The sequence below is a fragment of the Ornithodoros turicata genome, chromosome 4 (genome assembly GCF_037126465.1).
Source record: "Ornithodoros turicata isolate Travis chromosome 4, ASM3712646v1, whole genome shotgun sequence".
Lineage (NCBI taxonomy): Eukaryota > Metazoa > Arthropoda > Arachnida > Ixodida > Argasidae > Ornithodoros > Ornithodoros turicata.
In genome coordinates, this window is record NC_088204.1 from 541362 (window position 1) to 557441 (window position 16080).

Here is a 16080-nt window from a genome sequence, read left to right on the forward strand (position 1 = left end):
TTGAAATACAGTCCTAAGTTTTCTTTGGCAGGTACATACTGATATGTAGATGTCATTGCAGCAAAAATAGTAAATAGGGGATAAGTCGACTTATCCCCTTATTGCGTACAAAGGTTCAATTATTCGTACTACATATGACTACTCCGTTCTGAAGAGAGGGAAAAAAATACTTTGGACGCTATGCATTTCCTTTAGTAACATTGAAAATTCCTTTTGATTTCATCAGGAAGGAATAAAAACATTCGTGAATATTCCCACGGTTGAACATGGTAAGGCCGTTTCGTCCGCTGGGGACGTACCAACGCCGGATTGCTCAGGATGGAACACTGAGCCGCAAATTTGCCTCGAGGGTGTCGGGGATTTGGAGTGTTGCCCAGCGCTAATGTCAATGCCCCCTTTCTCGTCTTTCGGCTCTACATCACCGACAGCTGTGCTCCGGAAGGAAGGCGTTGTCCAAATAATTTAGCGGGTGTTACCTTTACGTTTTTTCTTTTTTTTACACTGGAAAGTTTTCAACCGGAAATTGTCAAGATACCTGGACTTTTCAGCCGTGTAGCCTTCGTGGCCAACTTTCCGACGATTTTTGCCTCCGTGGTGTAATTCATGCGAGATGCTGTTCACTCCTTCGTATCTTGCCCTCCCCAAATTACGCGTTATTCTCGTATTATGTGGCCAGAACAGATTGGAAACACACCAAGCGCTACTTTAATGAGAGGAAAATCCAATTTTCAGTCCCACTTTCCCGTTTCGAAATTTTTTCTTCTACTGGAATATCTGTACGTAATCCGATAACGAGTATGAGCATCATTATTCTTCCAGTAAAGTGAGCATTTGTTCTGCAGCCACGCCGAGCGGCTTCGTCCAAGCAACTTGAGCTAACGTGTCAGAAAAATCATGGGGGGAGGGACTTCCAAGCATACATATCAATTTCAAGTGGCGAGAAATTCAATTTTCTGAATTCAACTCGGAAATTTGATAAGCCAACCAGCAAAGCACATCTCAAAGCGCGTGTTCGCTTCGGGATATTTAAATAATGACATTTCCCAGAAAACATTGATAAGTAATGAATGTTAGGTCGCGCGATAGCAGGATGTCCGCATAACCTGTGAAAACAGCATCTATGGAGCTCTTACGGTTTTATCAGAATCCAGAGAGCATAAAAAAACGCCGTGTATATCGAAATGAATATAGCCGGATTCAGTTACAAAGTCCTCCTGAGGTACCCGCAGACACCATGCTGCAAGCCTATTGGCTGCGACTGTGCATGTAGCGTCTCGGCCGTTTCAGTTTGGAAATAGCACGGCCGACACGGCATCCTGTCAATAGAAATATGTTCGCTGCCTTATTCTACGCATGTTGTGCTGTTTCTGGACACAACTATTATTCTGCATGCATTGCATTGAATGCTTCAGGAGTTGGAGCGTCATGAACACGTTCGGGCGCCGTCTCGAGGACGTGCTCTTTCCACGTGTTCTAATGTATGATGAGACTGGCTCGGAATGGAACGGCGTGTTCGTTTTGCGTCAAGTTCCAACTTGGTTAGGGTGTGTCAGCAACGCACTGGACTTTGTGAATCGGAGCTTTGTGCCAATAAATACCGGATAACGGCGTCGATGGTCGATCGAAAGGTCAGCCAGCTGGCTATGCAACGTCGCACTCTAATTGTGTTCTATGGGGAGCAACGTATCAGGGTAGATGATTGCCAAAGAGAGACGTCACCACCTCATATTTTCCACTCCCCAGGAAATCCCCCTCAAAGCAACACCAGGGAACAATCGTGATGGCCTTCCGAAACATCTGCAACAGGTGCACCGTAACACCTGCCGCCACACATTTCCTCTCACAGTAAATACATTACCACGAATGAGAGAAAACATCTATTCTTGATATTTGCCGGAGACATTCCAGAACGGCATCGGTGGATCTCGACCGGGGGAAAATATTTCATGTGACAACGTCATCGGTAGCTGTTGGAATTTTTAATCTGTCACTCGACACCTTTCTTAATGAGCGGAAGGAATGTTTAGTAGGTCCTGTTCATAATTCAGCTAGTAAAGCCGAGTAAAGTATTCGTACACAACGTAACCTGTCTGGGTCCTCTAAACACAATATTTATCCAACTTTAATGCAACTTTGAGAAGCGGACGTCTCTGTACGAATGTTGTCAGCGGAACTTTCGGGAGGACTGCCGTGGGCGGTATTCTCCTGCTGTCTCATTGGATGATCTTTGCCTCATAGATCGTTGCTGCCGAAGACGGCTGTTTTCGTTGCATTTTTCTTCTAAACGGCAGTGTTGTGTCAACTAATTTTGCTCGCGTTATATACTCATAGACTTTCATTTGAGAGCAAGTTGTTTATGCATTTTAGTGCTCCTTTAAGTAGATCGCATCGGCTCAGTGTATCATAATGCTGGGTCGTCATCGCATCTTTGGAAGTCGTCAAAAGTACAAGGCCTTGTGAACAAAACTGCCCGTTTAATGCGAGATTATCGGGAAAAAATAATTATCGGGGTCGAAAGATATCCAAAACGGTGCACACAAACTGTAAACGCTTTGTTTACAAACGAATTTACCTCCGATCACGGGCTCGGCCATCTTTAGGGTCACGTGTGCGTTGATGTTTGCGTGTGAACAGGACCTGTCCAGAATGCATTGCGTTCGCCTAGCACGCTTTCGTATATGGAGCAATACGTGCATGTTGAAAAATACTACAGAAAATCTCTTACAAACATAGCATTATCTCACAAGTTCTTACAGAAGCGTCTTCGTTTCTCAGAATTTCCTACGGAGGATGAAGCGCATGAATGAGAAAATATCCTGAGGGATAATTCAGGGTCTGGCCTTGTGATTTCTATGAGAAAAAAGTGTTATTCATACAGGATCTTAAGGATATTTCCCTGTCAGAAGAACATGGAGCAAGAACTGGCGGGCGTCCGTGTGGTCCCGTGCGCGATTACAGCAACCCTTTTTGTGAATAATCCTTCTTAGGTAGAAGCGTCATGGTAGCTCCGCTTTCTTTGTCGTTCCTATTGTTAGTGGAGGCCTTTATTCCAACCGCCAGCAAATTAGTTAGTCTGCTTTGAAACTGCATGGACGCATCTCAAGAAAATATCGCCGCTTTTGAGGAATGTACGCATTCTCATTCATCATGCGTCTTTACCCCTGTTCTCAGGTATTCTGAGGACCGGGAGGTACAATGCAGTGAGGTCGTTATAGCAACTGTGCTCTGGGCAAACGGTATGTTACGTGTTTCTATGCCTATCTCACACACACATGTTTTATGAAATTCTGTTTCTTCTAGGTTAAACTCGTAAGAAGGAGGAAGCAGCAGTAATGAACGCATTCTCGTCTCGAGAAAGTTGGATGGTGCGTGGATGGAGAGCGGATGCGTTTTCAAAGTCTCGTGTGGTAGAATATTCATATGAAAAGCTTCCCAAGTGATATCAATAAAGAATGGAAAGCGGGTTTTCGCCTGGTAAGAAAGTCTGAGAGATTGCTTTGTGAGAAAGTCCCGTGAGAATGTCCACGTAAATTCTCTCAGAATCTCGTAACAGATGTTGTGCGAGATTTTCTGTAGTATTTTTCAATAGAGATTGGAAGCCACCAGCCAGTCTGAACAGCCAATACGAAAGCGGATTACATTGTCTGGCGGAGGAGCGAGCTCTCTATGTCCAGCTGACTGAGCTCATTGACGAGGTTTCGCAGCATTCCTCGCCGGTGTCATTGTTAGTCGTGGTCCTCTAATGAATCTCTTTTATTAGGCTACGCAACTGCACTGATGGAGAGTATGAAGCCCTTCTTTCCTCGGTCTGCCTCCACCGTCGACTGAAAGCCATTTTGCCTCGTCGTCCAATAAACTGCGCTGGATAGGGTTCCGTTCCGAGGAACGCTCTTCTCGAAAACGCGACCTTCACATGTCCATCCTCCATGATGCAGCTCTGACGTCACTGCTCTTAGCTACCCCCATCTGAGTCGTGACACTTAACTCTCTGTATGGACGATAGGGGTGAGTTCTCATGATGACAGAAAGAAGCTCCTCAGAGAAATCCTCTGAACGGAATCCAGTCAAGTTGTAGAGGGCGGGCTGAAAAGTCTCAAATTTATATCTCAAAGTACGTGCTCGGTTGAGGATTTTTAAAGAAGAGACGGTGTAGACTCAAATGATGATTGCCTCAAATACTGCTCGAAACTATATAATTAAAAACTGAATCAATTTTAGGTAATTAGTCGCTTTGTCACAGGATATCCGCATAACCCGCATTGGCATCAGTGCTGCTCTGACAGCTTTAAAAAAAACAAAAACCCCCTGTTTGCAGATATGTACAGGTATTTTTTTATTCGACGTGGATTTTGAATAAGGAAACTGCATAAATTCCGTTTTCGCAGGTTGGTTATACGGCGGGGCAACTCTAAATGCGAGTCATTACCCCTTGAGATCCAAGTGAGCCGCTCTTCTGAAAGCGAACAGCTGGTCCTACGTTTCCTTCTATTCTGTTCTATTCTAGCGTCTGAAGAAAACCCCAGACAGCACAGCCGTCGAACCCGAGTACCTTTGCCTTATGTGGATCGGAAAGCGGCCCTAGAGGATGGTACTCCATCGCTCCAAAGCAAGTGACGTTCTTTCTGCGCTCCAGTTCTCCTTTGCAGAGCGAAATTCTAGGAATTTATATGACGTTCGCTTCTCGGAGCGGATTGAAAGGATGACATTCTGCTATCCCCAAGCTATTTGCATGTTTTGAGGCCACACGAACGCAAAGGTACGATTTGGATTATTTTGTAGGTTAGCTGGACTTATGTTGCGTGTTTTTTGCATAAATGTCCGACCAGAGGATAAGAAAAAGACCCTTTAGCTTAGCCGACGACAACACAACAGAGAGAGACGATGTTTGTGCATTTGTCTGAGGGTAGGAAACCTAATCAGATATCTGCTATATACGCCGCAGCGAAAACGGTGTGTTGGATGCACCAGAATACAAACGTTTTTTTTTTAAAGCACAAGGGCAACTTTTGGCCAAAGACAGGATACAAATGTAAATGGGTTGTACTTGAGGTAAGGAAATTGTATAGTATGCTTCGGAAGTGGTGAGCATTGAACATCGTGGATACATCTGAGCCAGCTGCTAAATAGTGAAAGCAACTTTTAATTTCTCAACTGATATTGCAACAGCCTTATCGGCGGTTGTCTCTGCTCAACTCTGCGTCAAAACGTCAGAACAGAATGCGAGAAAATATGTGCAATGTTCAACTGCGAGCGAAATTGTTCCCACTTTTCTCCCGTAACAAATTGAGAGTCTCAATATCCAGGCTAATTCTAGAATAAACGTTAAAGGCTTCAGCTATGAGTGTATATTGGAGCCCTACTTACACTAAAACATAAACGCGTTTCAAGATTGATGCGGCATACATTTCGCTGCATATGTTTCCGCCGTTTTGTGTTGCATATTTGCTCGCATCTTTCGTGGATTTTTAGTGCCCAAATCCACATCACTGTAAGTGAAACATAGCAGCCAAGCCTCGGAGTCGTACAAAATGGAATGCATCCTTCTCTTTTCGAGGATTTCTGGGGTCCACGAACACTTTTCAAAAGGTGGCTTCTGTGCCGTCTTTTCTCTCGTCTGCTACACGCCATGTTCCCATGTCATGAACTCACTGTGTCGAACAGGTATTATCTGGTCGTGATGAAAGTGTGGGTTCCAATCCTATCACCGGCTGTGCGGTCTTCCGGACGAATGTCCCCCTCCAGACGGGTAGCACCCCGATTCGTCCAAATGTTTATTTCGTCCAAGTATTCACAACGTCCAAGTACTTAGCACGTCCGAAAAAAATTGGATATAGTGGGCATTGGACGAACTGAACCAAATGGGGGAAAACTTGACCAACCCGTCCAAATAACCGTAACGTCCAAACGCTTGTTTCGTCCGAAAAGGGGGGGGGGGGGATCTCCGAATGCGAGTGAACAATTGCTTCGTTTACGATTGAAGGTAGGATTTAAACATTCACACCGAAAGATACCATGCCATACACCAAGTAAAACGAAGAACAAATGCTCAGCCTGCTCTGTTTATTTATTTTTCTTTCTTTCTTTTTTTTCATTCCAACAACTGACTTATTAGTTGAAGGTAAGATTTAAACATTTCCACTGAAAGATGTTATACACCGAGTAAAACGAGAAACAAATGCTCAGCCTGCTCCGTTTAGTTGTTTCTTTCCTTTGAACAACTAACTTATTAGTTAGCATGGCCCAGCAAGTGGGATATGCGCTGCAGGTATGCCTTGATGACATGAGCAAACTGCTCTGTTACGTCTGTGAAGGGTGCTTCGTTTCCCCTGAGCTGTATTTTCCGTACGCCCATGAGAAGGAAGAGCGAGCCTCTTGTATCGTTCAACAGCAGCCGTATGCGTACCTGCAAATGGCGGTAAGAAGCATGAATACAAAGAGAGCAAGCGAGGAAGTATATTCTATTAATTATCATGATTATGTTCCCTGATTATGCGAATTTGTTTCTTACCTGGTTGTGCTTACATTGTGTATGGTTCGACGAGGAACTTGGAAAACGTCATGTGGGGTTGGCTCTTGAATTTCATGCGCAGCGAATTATGCCACCCTTCGGCGTGATTGTTTGTGCGGAGATCGTTCTCATCCGCAAACTAATTCCAGAGATGAACGTTGGCACTGCCGCTCGAAGTAGTCTACGTAAAGGCAAATGAGTTTCCTTTCAGATCCCTAGATGTTTCCAAGAAAGACATTGGGAAACAACACATCGTTAACTGGACGGTCACCGTAGGTCAGCGGTCCTGTGAACGGGTTTGTGTTTTCTGTGATTCCCCGTTTGATCGATAATCCATTTGCTTTCATGAATACAGTCACCTGCCATTCACCCAGTGTCAAAATGGCCTGTGCTTTCTTGAATGCAGCCAGGCAGTCGCCTGCCGAAAGGAGCAGAGCCTTAGGCAGTCGTCTGCCGAAAGGAGCAGAGCCTTTGGGAATTCCCCCCTTTGGACGAAACGGGCTATTGGACGGTACGGGTATTGGACGCGCTGGGCAAGTTTCTCCTCGCCTGTTCATTTCGTTCAAGTGTTCAGTACGTCCGATTTTTTTTGGACGAATTAAATATTTGGACGTTGTGAGTACTTGGACGAAATAAACGTTTGGACGAAATGGGGCGTAACCTTGAGTTCCCCCTCAAGTCGCTCAAGCTGAACCGGAACCGAAGAAATTTCGGTTTCAGCTTTGGTCACATCGATGGGGATAACTTATCAGTCGAAAGGAAGAGTTGAGCACAACTTCCAGATATAATGCAGCGGACCTGGCTCTGATGCATCACTTGGTCTTTCTGGCTTCTTTTAGCCACACGATTTGAGCTTTGTAAGGTGTCCACTGTCCAGGCTGCCCACATCAATCAGTGATACGGTAACGCCAACTTTCCTGCAGTCCCATTTTGCCTAGTGGCAGGCACGCTCTCATAATCCCAAAAATCGCATTAGGCGAAATGGTCGACCGTTTTGCACCACGAGTTTTTTATTTTTTTATAGTTGTGGCGCGTCCACGTGTGGAACGGAATGGGAAAACTGCAGTAAAGAAAGATTCCCAAAGGCTGGCTCCGGAGCTACGATATTTTGAGACGAACGGCGAAAGAATGCGCCCATATTAAATTGCCCAATCACGTAATGCATTCCGTCTTGTAAACAGACACAAATACGTGGGGAATACGAAGATGGAAACAACCGCTTCTGGTGGCTTCAGAAACACTCCGGGAAACAAAAAGAGTGGGTCCGAATCACTTTCCCTGCGTCAAAGCAAATCCCAACGATACTGTGTTGAACCACACTGGAAAAATAGTTTCGCAGATAATAAAAAAGCGACTACGCGGCAACTATGGACGAACCAAATCATCGTCATCATGGGCTTCGTTGGAAAAAAAGCAGCTACCTAATGCCAGTAGTTAAAATATATATATATATATGAACGTTGAGATAAATGGGAGACAGAAGACGAAAGTAGGGGGAAGTAACAAAAAAGGGTCCCCCCCCCCCCCCCCACACACACACACACCGATCAGCAGGAGTCGCTGTTCCCTCATCAAACGCTGCGCCTCGTTGGCTTCGGGTGTTTTTTTTGTTTTTTTTTTCCTCGTGACAACCGCCGTGAACAGCGAAGTAGTCGCCTACTCAGCGTTTTGGCGAAACTTTGGCGCAAAACCGCCCTGGACGGCGCAGGATGGCGCAGGACCCCGTGTTTGACGCGGTTGGGCGCAAATGGAGCAGCATCACTTCCATCACTGCGTGTGGTCACCAGAATAGCTACGCTTTCCCGGGACGTTATGGTTGGCGCGGATAACATTCACAGCAACCGCGGCCATTGTATTTGTGGGGAAAAATCCACACGACGAAAATGTTATGTCACAAACGTTTTCAGCGTGCAAACTACTCCACACTTGTAAAAAAAAATTAGTTATAGTCACAGCATGACACATTTCGGTACCATTTTGGGCAGTGAAAGAATCTATAAGAAGCGAGCGACACAGTAGTATCATTGTCTAGGGGTTTTACTGCAATGTCTACAACTTTCGGTTCACTGCGTGCTCTCAATTATGGACGTAGACATAAGGCATATGCATACATTAGTGCTTATTTGCTTTGATTTGATCTATGACTTTACTGCCGCGAGGCATTAGAGCTTATTTGCGGATAGAATGAGGATATCCGCACGTATCGGAGAGATCCGCGGATTTCAAAACGTTCTATTTCTATTGATAAAGCAAGACAGCTGCACAGCTCTAGTTACCGCGAAGCTACCATTGGGCAACGCAGTACCGACGATTCCGAAACAACAAACAACTATTTCGGTTTGGAATCTGCTGTTGATGCCCGACGCGTTCAAACACAGCCCAATGCTCCTTTTTACCAAACGGCACAGAGAGTCGAACCGAACCGAAACAGTCGACGCCATCTTGGAGCTGAACCGGATCTAACTGTTAAAAAGATACTGGTAACCCGATCAAATAACGGTTCATACGGAACTAAGGACGGAGCTTTGCATTTCGTGCATCAACATCGAAGCTACTTTTTTTCGTTTTGTTTTCCTTCTTTTATTGCTCCGTAGCCTTCGCGTTGCCTGCCGAAGAGGTCGTGCCCAGGAATGCTCTGGATGTTCTGGAGTCTCGAAATAACAACAAAGATGGTGACTTGAAACTGTTATGACTACTAATGTTTAGGCACACGAACCTTTATTTAGGATTAGGGATCAACGGCAGTTTTGAGTAGCATTCATCGAGTGACATACGTTATAATAATATCCAAGAACGGCCTTTGTGTTGGCATACTTATCAGCCTCAGCTATACAAGGTGTCCACCCTAACTGCGGAACTGATCGCTGACACATTGCGCCAGTGAGCTTACATAAGCTGAAAGCTGGTTGGTGATTCATAGTGATTCATGGTGATGTAAATAGGAAGGAAATAAAGGGGGGAGAGGAGGGTTCACGAAATAAAAATTCTTTGGGTGACAGGTCAGTGCCGTGTCCTCGTCTTTCCCTGCACTGAGGGTTTAATTACATAAACCCCTCAGGCCATACTCATGCTGGTCAGAATGAAAAGAACATACAAAGCTGGTTTTCCTTCTGCATTTCAAATAAAAGAGGTAAAAACAACCATATGGACAATGGGTCCAACTCTCACTTGCTCTTGCCCGTGCTGTGTCTTTGTTCCACAGACACTTGACTCTAACGGCGACATGGTGGCCGTCAGTGATAACACGATAACGCGCTGTTCACGTAAAGACAGAATCTAAAATCCCCAGTGTCGGGAGGAGCCAATCCAACTACCATGAAGCGTCCTGAATGATAATCAATAATTAGGATAAGGTAGCAGATTGGATGACTGTTATTAGTACTGCCGAGATTCTGCGAACAACCCGGTTATCCACCGTGACATGAGCTACATGCTGTGGTAACCACTACTCTTTCATATTGCGCAAAATCTTTCCAAACCTTGAACGACCTCCCCCCACAAACCGAGGGTCTCGATCCACTAAGCTAGTAAGTCATATTATGTTGGCACTATTTTCAAGATGGTGCCCGTTTAGCAGCACGATAAGCTCAATCTCCACTGCACAAAGGTACCTCCGCCACATCACCATCAAAGTCCGACTCATGAAAACCCTGTGTTTATGGGAAATGGGTTTTGTTCAATTTCTGCTGAGTCACACACCGAAAAAAATGATGTAACAGGCATATATGTTATACAATTTGAGTTTGCGTTATTCCAGGAAACTCAGCTGCAACTACTTTACCTCGTAGTTTTCTCGGTTTGGGCTTTTTCGACTGATCCCATTAGAGCATAGAGGTTCAATTATACTTGAGTATCACAAAAAACGAAACGCAATCCACGAGGAATTCCTTCTGGCCTTCGCATTTTATTGAATATCTAGCTCTGGAGCACAACAAAAATTCCGCCGCCTGCACACCGCCGGTAGCTCTGCCAATCGGGGACATTTTTGGGTACATCTTTTCAGGGGACATTCTTTCTTACACCCGAAGCACCGGTGGATTCGCCCAAATGTAACTTTGTCTTGTACCACACCTGCTGGGCCCCAATAGTGTCTGCAGTACTGGATAAATAGAATAAGAAATGCACATATGTTTCGGACCTGAAACGGTGTTTCAAAAGAAAGGAATATTCTTTTCCAACAGGTATAGGAGTTGGACAAAACTGAAATGTTGGTATACGAGTTGTCTTTCCTCTCCATTTCGGTAGCGTTGCAGGAGCAAGGATCTCCAAGCAGCAAAATAACAATAAAAATAAACTGACAACAATATATATGATAAACTCCAATGTGGGGATAGGTAGGCTTACGCCCGCCCGCACAATGACTTTGAGTCATCCCTTCACAATTCCCTCATAATTGCCCTGTGCAGTCATCCCAGCGCTCCAAGGGAACAAGCACAGAGATGTACGAAAAAGAAAACAAATAGCTCATCATCGATACAAACGCAAATAAAACTGGAACGCGACCAGACAACAAACTTGATAGCTTCGTTTGCGTTGTCTTGTGTCGTGACATGTTTTAACATGTTTCTGGAAGCCCCATTATAGGACCTACAGGGAGGGAAAGTATGTGCCAAGAGTCACTTTTACCTTTCCGAGGAACTTTCCCTTGAGGTAAGTGATCTTCGTCCCTGGGTCGACTATGTACTCTGGCACTTCGATTGTGTTGTTGTTCGACGCCGCTTTCTTGTCACTTTCCGAACGGCGCCGTCCAGGGCTGGCGGAAAACTCCACCAGCATTCCAGACGGGAAAGTCTGCGTCGTTTGGCTTTGTATAAGCACGCTCATTGCTCGCTTGCACTGAAATTACACCAGCAGCACGAAACGCGCTTCTCTCCAGAAACGCTAGGCCTGACACATATTAAACATATTCCCAAAGAAGTTGTTCGAGAACTGTCAGTCGAACATCAGTCGCCAAGTGCAGCTGTCGACACTACAGAAAGAATGACCGACGAGGTGTAAGCACACAAAACAACCGCGCGTTGTCGTCAGATTACAAAACGCTCCCAAGACAAACACTTGTTCGTACCAACCAGCGATCGACCAACGCAGACGAAAAGCGCCGTGGCCGCCCCCTCAGCGATGGACGCGACGCCGCCACAGTGGTGAGGAAACACCACGAGGGATGGCGCCACACGACGGCGTTTCTTTAGAGCCTCTCAGAACTCGCAGGCTTCGATTGATGGATTGATCCGTGGATTGATCCCTGATCATAATCATATTGATGAACTGTATGCGGGTGTATGGATGGATGGATAGTAGTGGTAGTTGTACGCCACTTTGAACCATACCATTTGATCCTTATGATTGCATGTCCAGCACAGAGTGTGCGGACATGCCGATAATCGTCCCACCGTTTCCCTGACTCTTCTGACCATCTCAACAGAAGTGATCAAAAGGAAATCGGAAACACAATATCGCAAGGTGTATAGACACACAAACCAAGAGTCCAACAGCATTTCCTTCTGAATCTGTTCCATCCCCATCATATAAGAAACAGGGGCCATACTGTGATCACATTAAAGAGACACTGAAACTGGCCCGCCAAGAGAGACCATGACTTAATTGCACCCTTCTTTATGAACATGATTTGGATTTTTGGATTGGATCACACTTTTGCTGAGAGATTTGGATTGAATCACATTTTCGCTTAGAGTTTGAATTTAATCGCGTTTTTTTCTCAAAGACTCGGATAATAATAATAATTTGCAATGAAATTCAGCCAATATATGCATGAGCGATGTGCATGCTTGCGCAACAGTGGCGCAACGCTTTCTCCGGCTCTGGCTGCCTATGTTATTTATACTGTGTACAATGACACTACATCCAATACAGTTCAATATTCGGCGAATAGGCCACAAAAGAAAAGCTAGGCGTCTTTGCATAGGATTAAAAGGTTGTTCTTCGGTGGTACTACCCAGAACGCTGCAACGACAGTTCTGCACGCTGTTTACGTCAATTTACGGCCTATACTTCATGCATGAAAAAAAAAGAAAAGAAAAGAACACTAGGGCCCATCTTATCCTTCCAATCGCCCCACCAAGGGTTGTATCATTATAATCCTCTCCCATCTCTTTATTTCACATAGTTATTTGCATTCGTACGTACTGCACATAAGAATGCACAATGTGGCAGGTGTATCATACCAAGATCAGCGACAAGGAAGGAAGTAATAAGCAACGCGCAGCACAATATTCGTCCAACAATCAAGTTCCCATTTCTTTTTACCGCAGTAGTGGAGCTCATTGAGCTCCAGTGAAGTACATGTCTTCCGTGTTTCGCTTCCTTTTCTTAGTTACGCAACTGTTAAGAATTCGTGTTAGTGATTAGGTATTCTGCGTAAAAATGCGAGCTTCGAAAACTGCGGTCGATTCTGAAACCATTTCACAGTTGTTCAGCAGTGTTAGTTCCCCTTCCGGATTTGTAATGGATTTGAAAACTCCGGACTTAAAAAGGGATTCGATTTGGCGCGCTGAAAATAAATCCGGATTTGAAGTGATTTGGCTTACTCGAATAAATTTAAATCCGGACTCGATTTAGCGCCTTCTGCAAACTGCGCATTTGATTTCAATCCAATTTTTTCCCTCCAATCCACAACACTGCATCACGCAACCGAACATAAATGACGCGAACGAGGAAAATAACCATCCACCGAGCAAACGCTTCCACAAACGACGAGCTTTCGCGTATGGAGAAATAAACATTGTCATTCTAAACTTTCTAAATTAAAATGTGAGGAACTCGAAAGAACAGAACCCTCGCATTTCCAAAATCAGTATTGACTGTACTGACTTCTTAGACTTTTTACTATACAGGGTGTTTCACCTAAAGTGATAAAAAATTCTAACTGACGACGTATACTCGCCGGAGGATTGTGGGACTTTCGGCAATTACCTAGTGGAAACTTTTGCCACCGTTGAGGAAGGCTTTGGACAATTTTTATTTTTATTTATTTTTACGGGATTCTTTAAAAATTGAACTTTGAAAATAGCCAAGCAAACCTCACTTCTTAAAAAGAAAAAAAAGTCTGACGTCCCGCACGGATAACCGCCCGTATCGCAACAGAACTAGTCGTTCCACCCTGTATATACAACTTGAGCTACGCAAGTTGGAGCCAGGAATGTGGACGACAGTTATGCTTGATTGTTTGTCATTCTACCTATTCGGGTGAATTTCGCCTCGTATTTTTTAAACAGGTGTTCATCTGTCTTGTATGAGACTTACGGCTTGAATATGTGGTTATCTATGCAAATGACGTCTTTTGTGCAGCTAGAATAAGCCGCCACCAACGGAAACTAGGAAAATGGATCATTTGCAGAAATTTTGCGACGGCTAACGCGGCAATCCAAGGCGAAACGGATGCTCCTCTTTAATTGCTGACGCGAGATGCACGACCTAAGACACATTACCTAGGACGTCTGATACATCATTCGGGAGCATCAATAGCAAGGAGAGTATTTCATCAGATTCTGCGGTTTGAAATCACGACGGAAGTCATTTGTCATAAAATACAGCAGAGGAACGAAACGACACACGGCGGACTGCGAAAAACAGTAGGCTAAAATGACGTCAGAAGAAATAAATAAAGTCGAAATCGACAACTGGAAAAAAAGAAAAGAAAAGAAGTCTCAAATACTACAGTGAACACAAACCGAAACCAGGAACCTACCCGAGTACATAAAGGAAGCTCTCTCCTCTTCCAAGCACGAACAGCATGCAAATATCACAAGAAACGAACTGTTTGGGGTAGTCGATCCCTCCTGCATACGACAAACTACAAACCAACGCACATTTAACCGACACTCCAATGAGCAAGACAGAAGATGTCATCTCATCACGATGCTATTTCGCGATACCGAAACCGAAAATGAAGAGACCGGACATCCGGACGTGCTACTAAGCCATATGCAGCGCCGCCTACCATGTTAGGAATACCTCAAAAGACAGACACGCAGAGAAAAATCATCCTAGAAACACGAACAATATGCTACGTTTTATTTTATAACGTCTTTTTCTTCCTCCTTTTTTTTTTTACTTGTGACTGCCTTTTGGGTGTCTGCCTAGTATCGAAAGGGATCAGGCGCAAGCATTCTTAAACCACTAGAACGACCAAATTGCCCAAACGGGCGCGCAGTCTCCTTAATAACCTAGTTATCTAGACGTAGACCTTGATGTCGTCAGTGGTATCATCGCGTACCTGCTTTGCTTCGAACGGGAAAACGGGATCATGCAAATCTGACTTGCTGTGTATGTGTACAAAATTTCCGTGTCTCTTCCTAGGTGTCAGCACCAGTCACACACCACAAGGCGACGTGGCTGACGAAAAACAACTACTCTGCTGGATTGTGAGTGCAGATTGTGTTGTTCCTGACGTTTGCATGTGGCTTCTCCCCAAATATGTCGAAAGACAAGTACAGCATATTGCTCCCAACCTACAACGAGAAAGAAAATCTCCCGATCATGATCTGGCTGATTGACAAATACATGACGGCCGGTGGGTACGACTTTGAAATAATCATAATAGACGACGGAAGTCCCGACAATACTCTTGAGGCTGCTGAGGAGCTGCAAAAGATTTACGGCAGTCACAAAATTCTTCTCAGGCCGAGAGCAAAGAAACTGGGACTAGGGACAGCTTACATTCACGGCATGAAGAGCGCCAATGGGAACTTTGTCGTCATTCTCGATGCTGATTTGTCGCACCATCCGAAGTTTATTCCGCAATTCATCGAGAAGCAGAAACAGCAGGATTATGACATCGTTTCCGGAACCCGTTATATAGGAGATGGCGGTGTTTACGGCTGGGATTTCAAGAGAAAGTTAATCAGCCGAGGTGCAAACTTCCTAACGCAGCTTTTACTACGACCAGGAGCTTCGGACCTGACGGGCAGCTTCAGGTTGTACAAGAAAGACGTTTTAGCGAAGCTAGTCGATGCTTGCACGTCCAAAGGGTACGTTTTCCAGATGGAAATGATAGTGCGCGCTCGTTATTTCGGCTACACCGTCGGTGAAGTGCCCATCACTTTTGTGGACAGGTTCTACGGAGAGTCCAAGATGGGAGGAAACGAAATAGTGCAGTTTGTGAAAGGACTTTTATATTTGTTTGCGACTACCTGATACTTTTCCAATAAAACGAGCATTTAAAGGATCACTCGAGTGATATGCAACAGGATGGAGGTATCGCTCTCACATCGCCACGATTGCGACGCAGTTTATGTTCTGGCGAGCTATATCCCTTTCATTATGTGGAGAGAGAGATGTATGTGCTAGCCAAAGGCCAACCAAAGTGACATTAAACACTCAAAATCTGAGCAAAACTCTCACTGGAACTACAATAAACTGTTCGGCCACCATTTGTTTTATTCCCTTCAAATTTGTAGGCGTTGTATTGGCCATCGAGGGTGTCTTCTGTGCAAAGCAAAGTTTTCCAGCTAGCTGCTCTGTATAGAAAGCACTACGTATTGAAGCAGAAGCTATCAACATACTGTTACTTGCTATGAAACTCTAGCAGCTTTCACACATTTCAAAAGTCGACA

General features: G+C 44.7%; 2 protein-coding genes across 2 annotated transcripts in view; one reads left to right on the plus strand and one right to left on the minus strand.

Annotated features, from left to right (window-relative positions):
- LOC135390572 (serine/threonine-protein kinase PLK1-like) overlaps window positions 1-11630 on the minus strand; it is a 33241-nt gene extending 21611 nt beyond the window's left edge. Inside the window, exon 1 of the mRNA XM_064620308.1 lies at window positions 11135-11630. Within this exon, the coding sequence (XP_064476378.1) occupies window positions 11135-11332 (198 nt within the window). The 5' untranslated portion in view covers window positions 11333-11630. The remainder of the gene's footprint in view (window positions 1-11134) is intronic.
- A 2978-nt stretch (window positions 11631-14608) lies between these two features.
- On the plus strand, window positions 14609-15693 carry LOC135390575 (dolichol-phosphate mannosyltransferase subunit 1-like). Its single transcript, XM_064620314.1, has one exon. It carries the CDS (start codon window positions 14942-14944, stop codon window positions 15659-15661), a length of 720 nt encoding a protein of 239 aa, XP_064476384.1. The 5' UTR covers window positions 14609-14941; the 3' UTR covers window positions 15662-15693.
- Window positions 15694-16080: the final 387 nt, after the last annotated feature.

Bases quoted from the DNA above. Each gene is read 5' to 3' on its own strand.
- LOC135390575 (XM_064620314.1), top strand. From the start codon at position 14,942: ATGTCGAAAGACAAGTACAGCATATTGCTCCCAACCTACAACGAGAAA.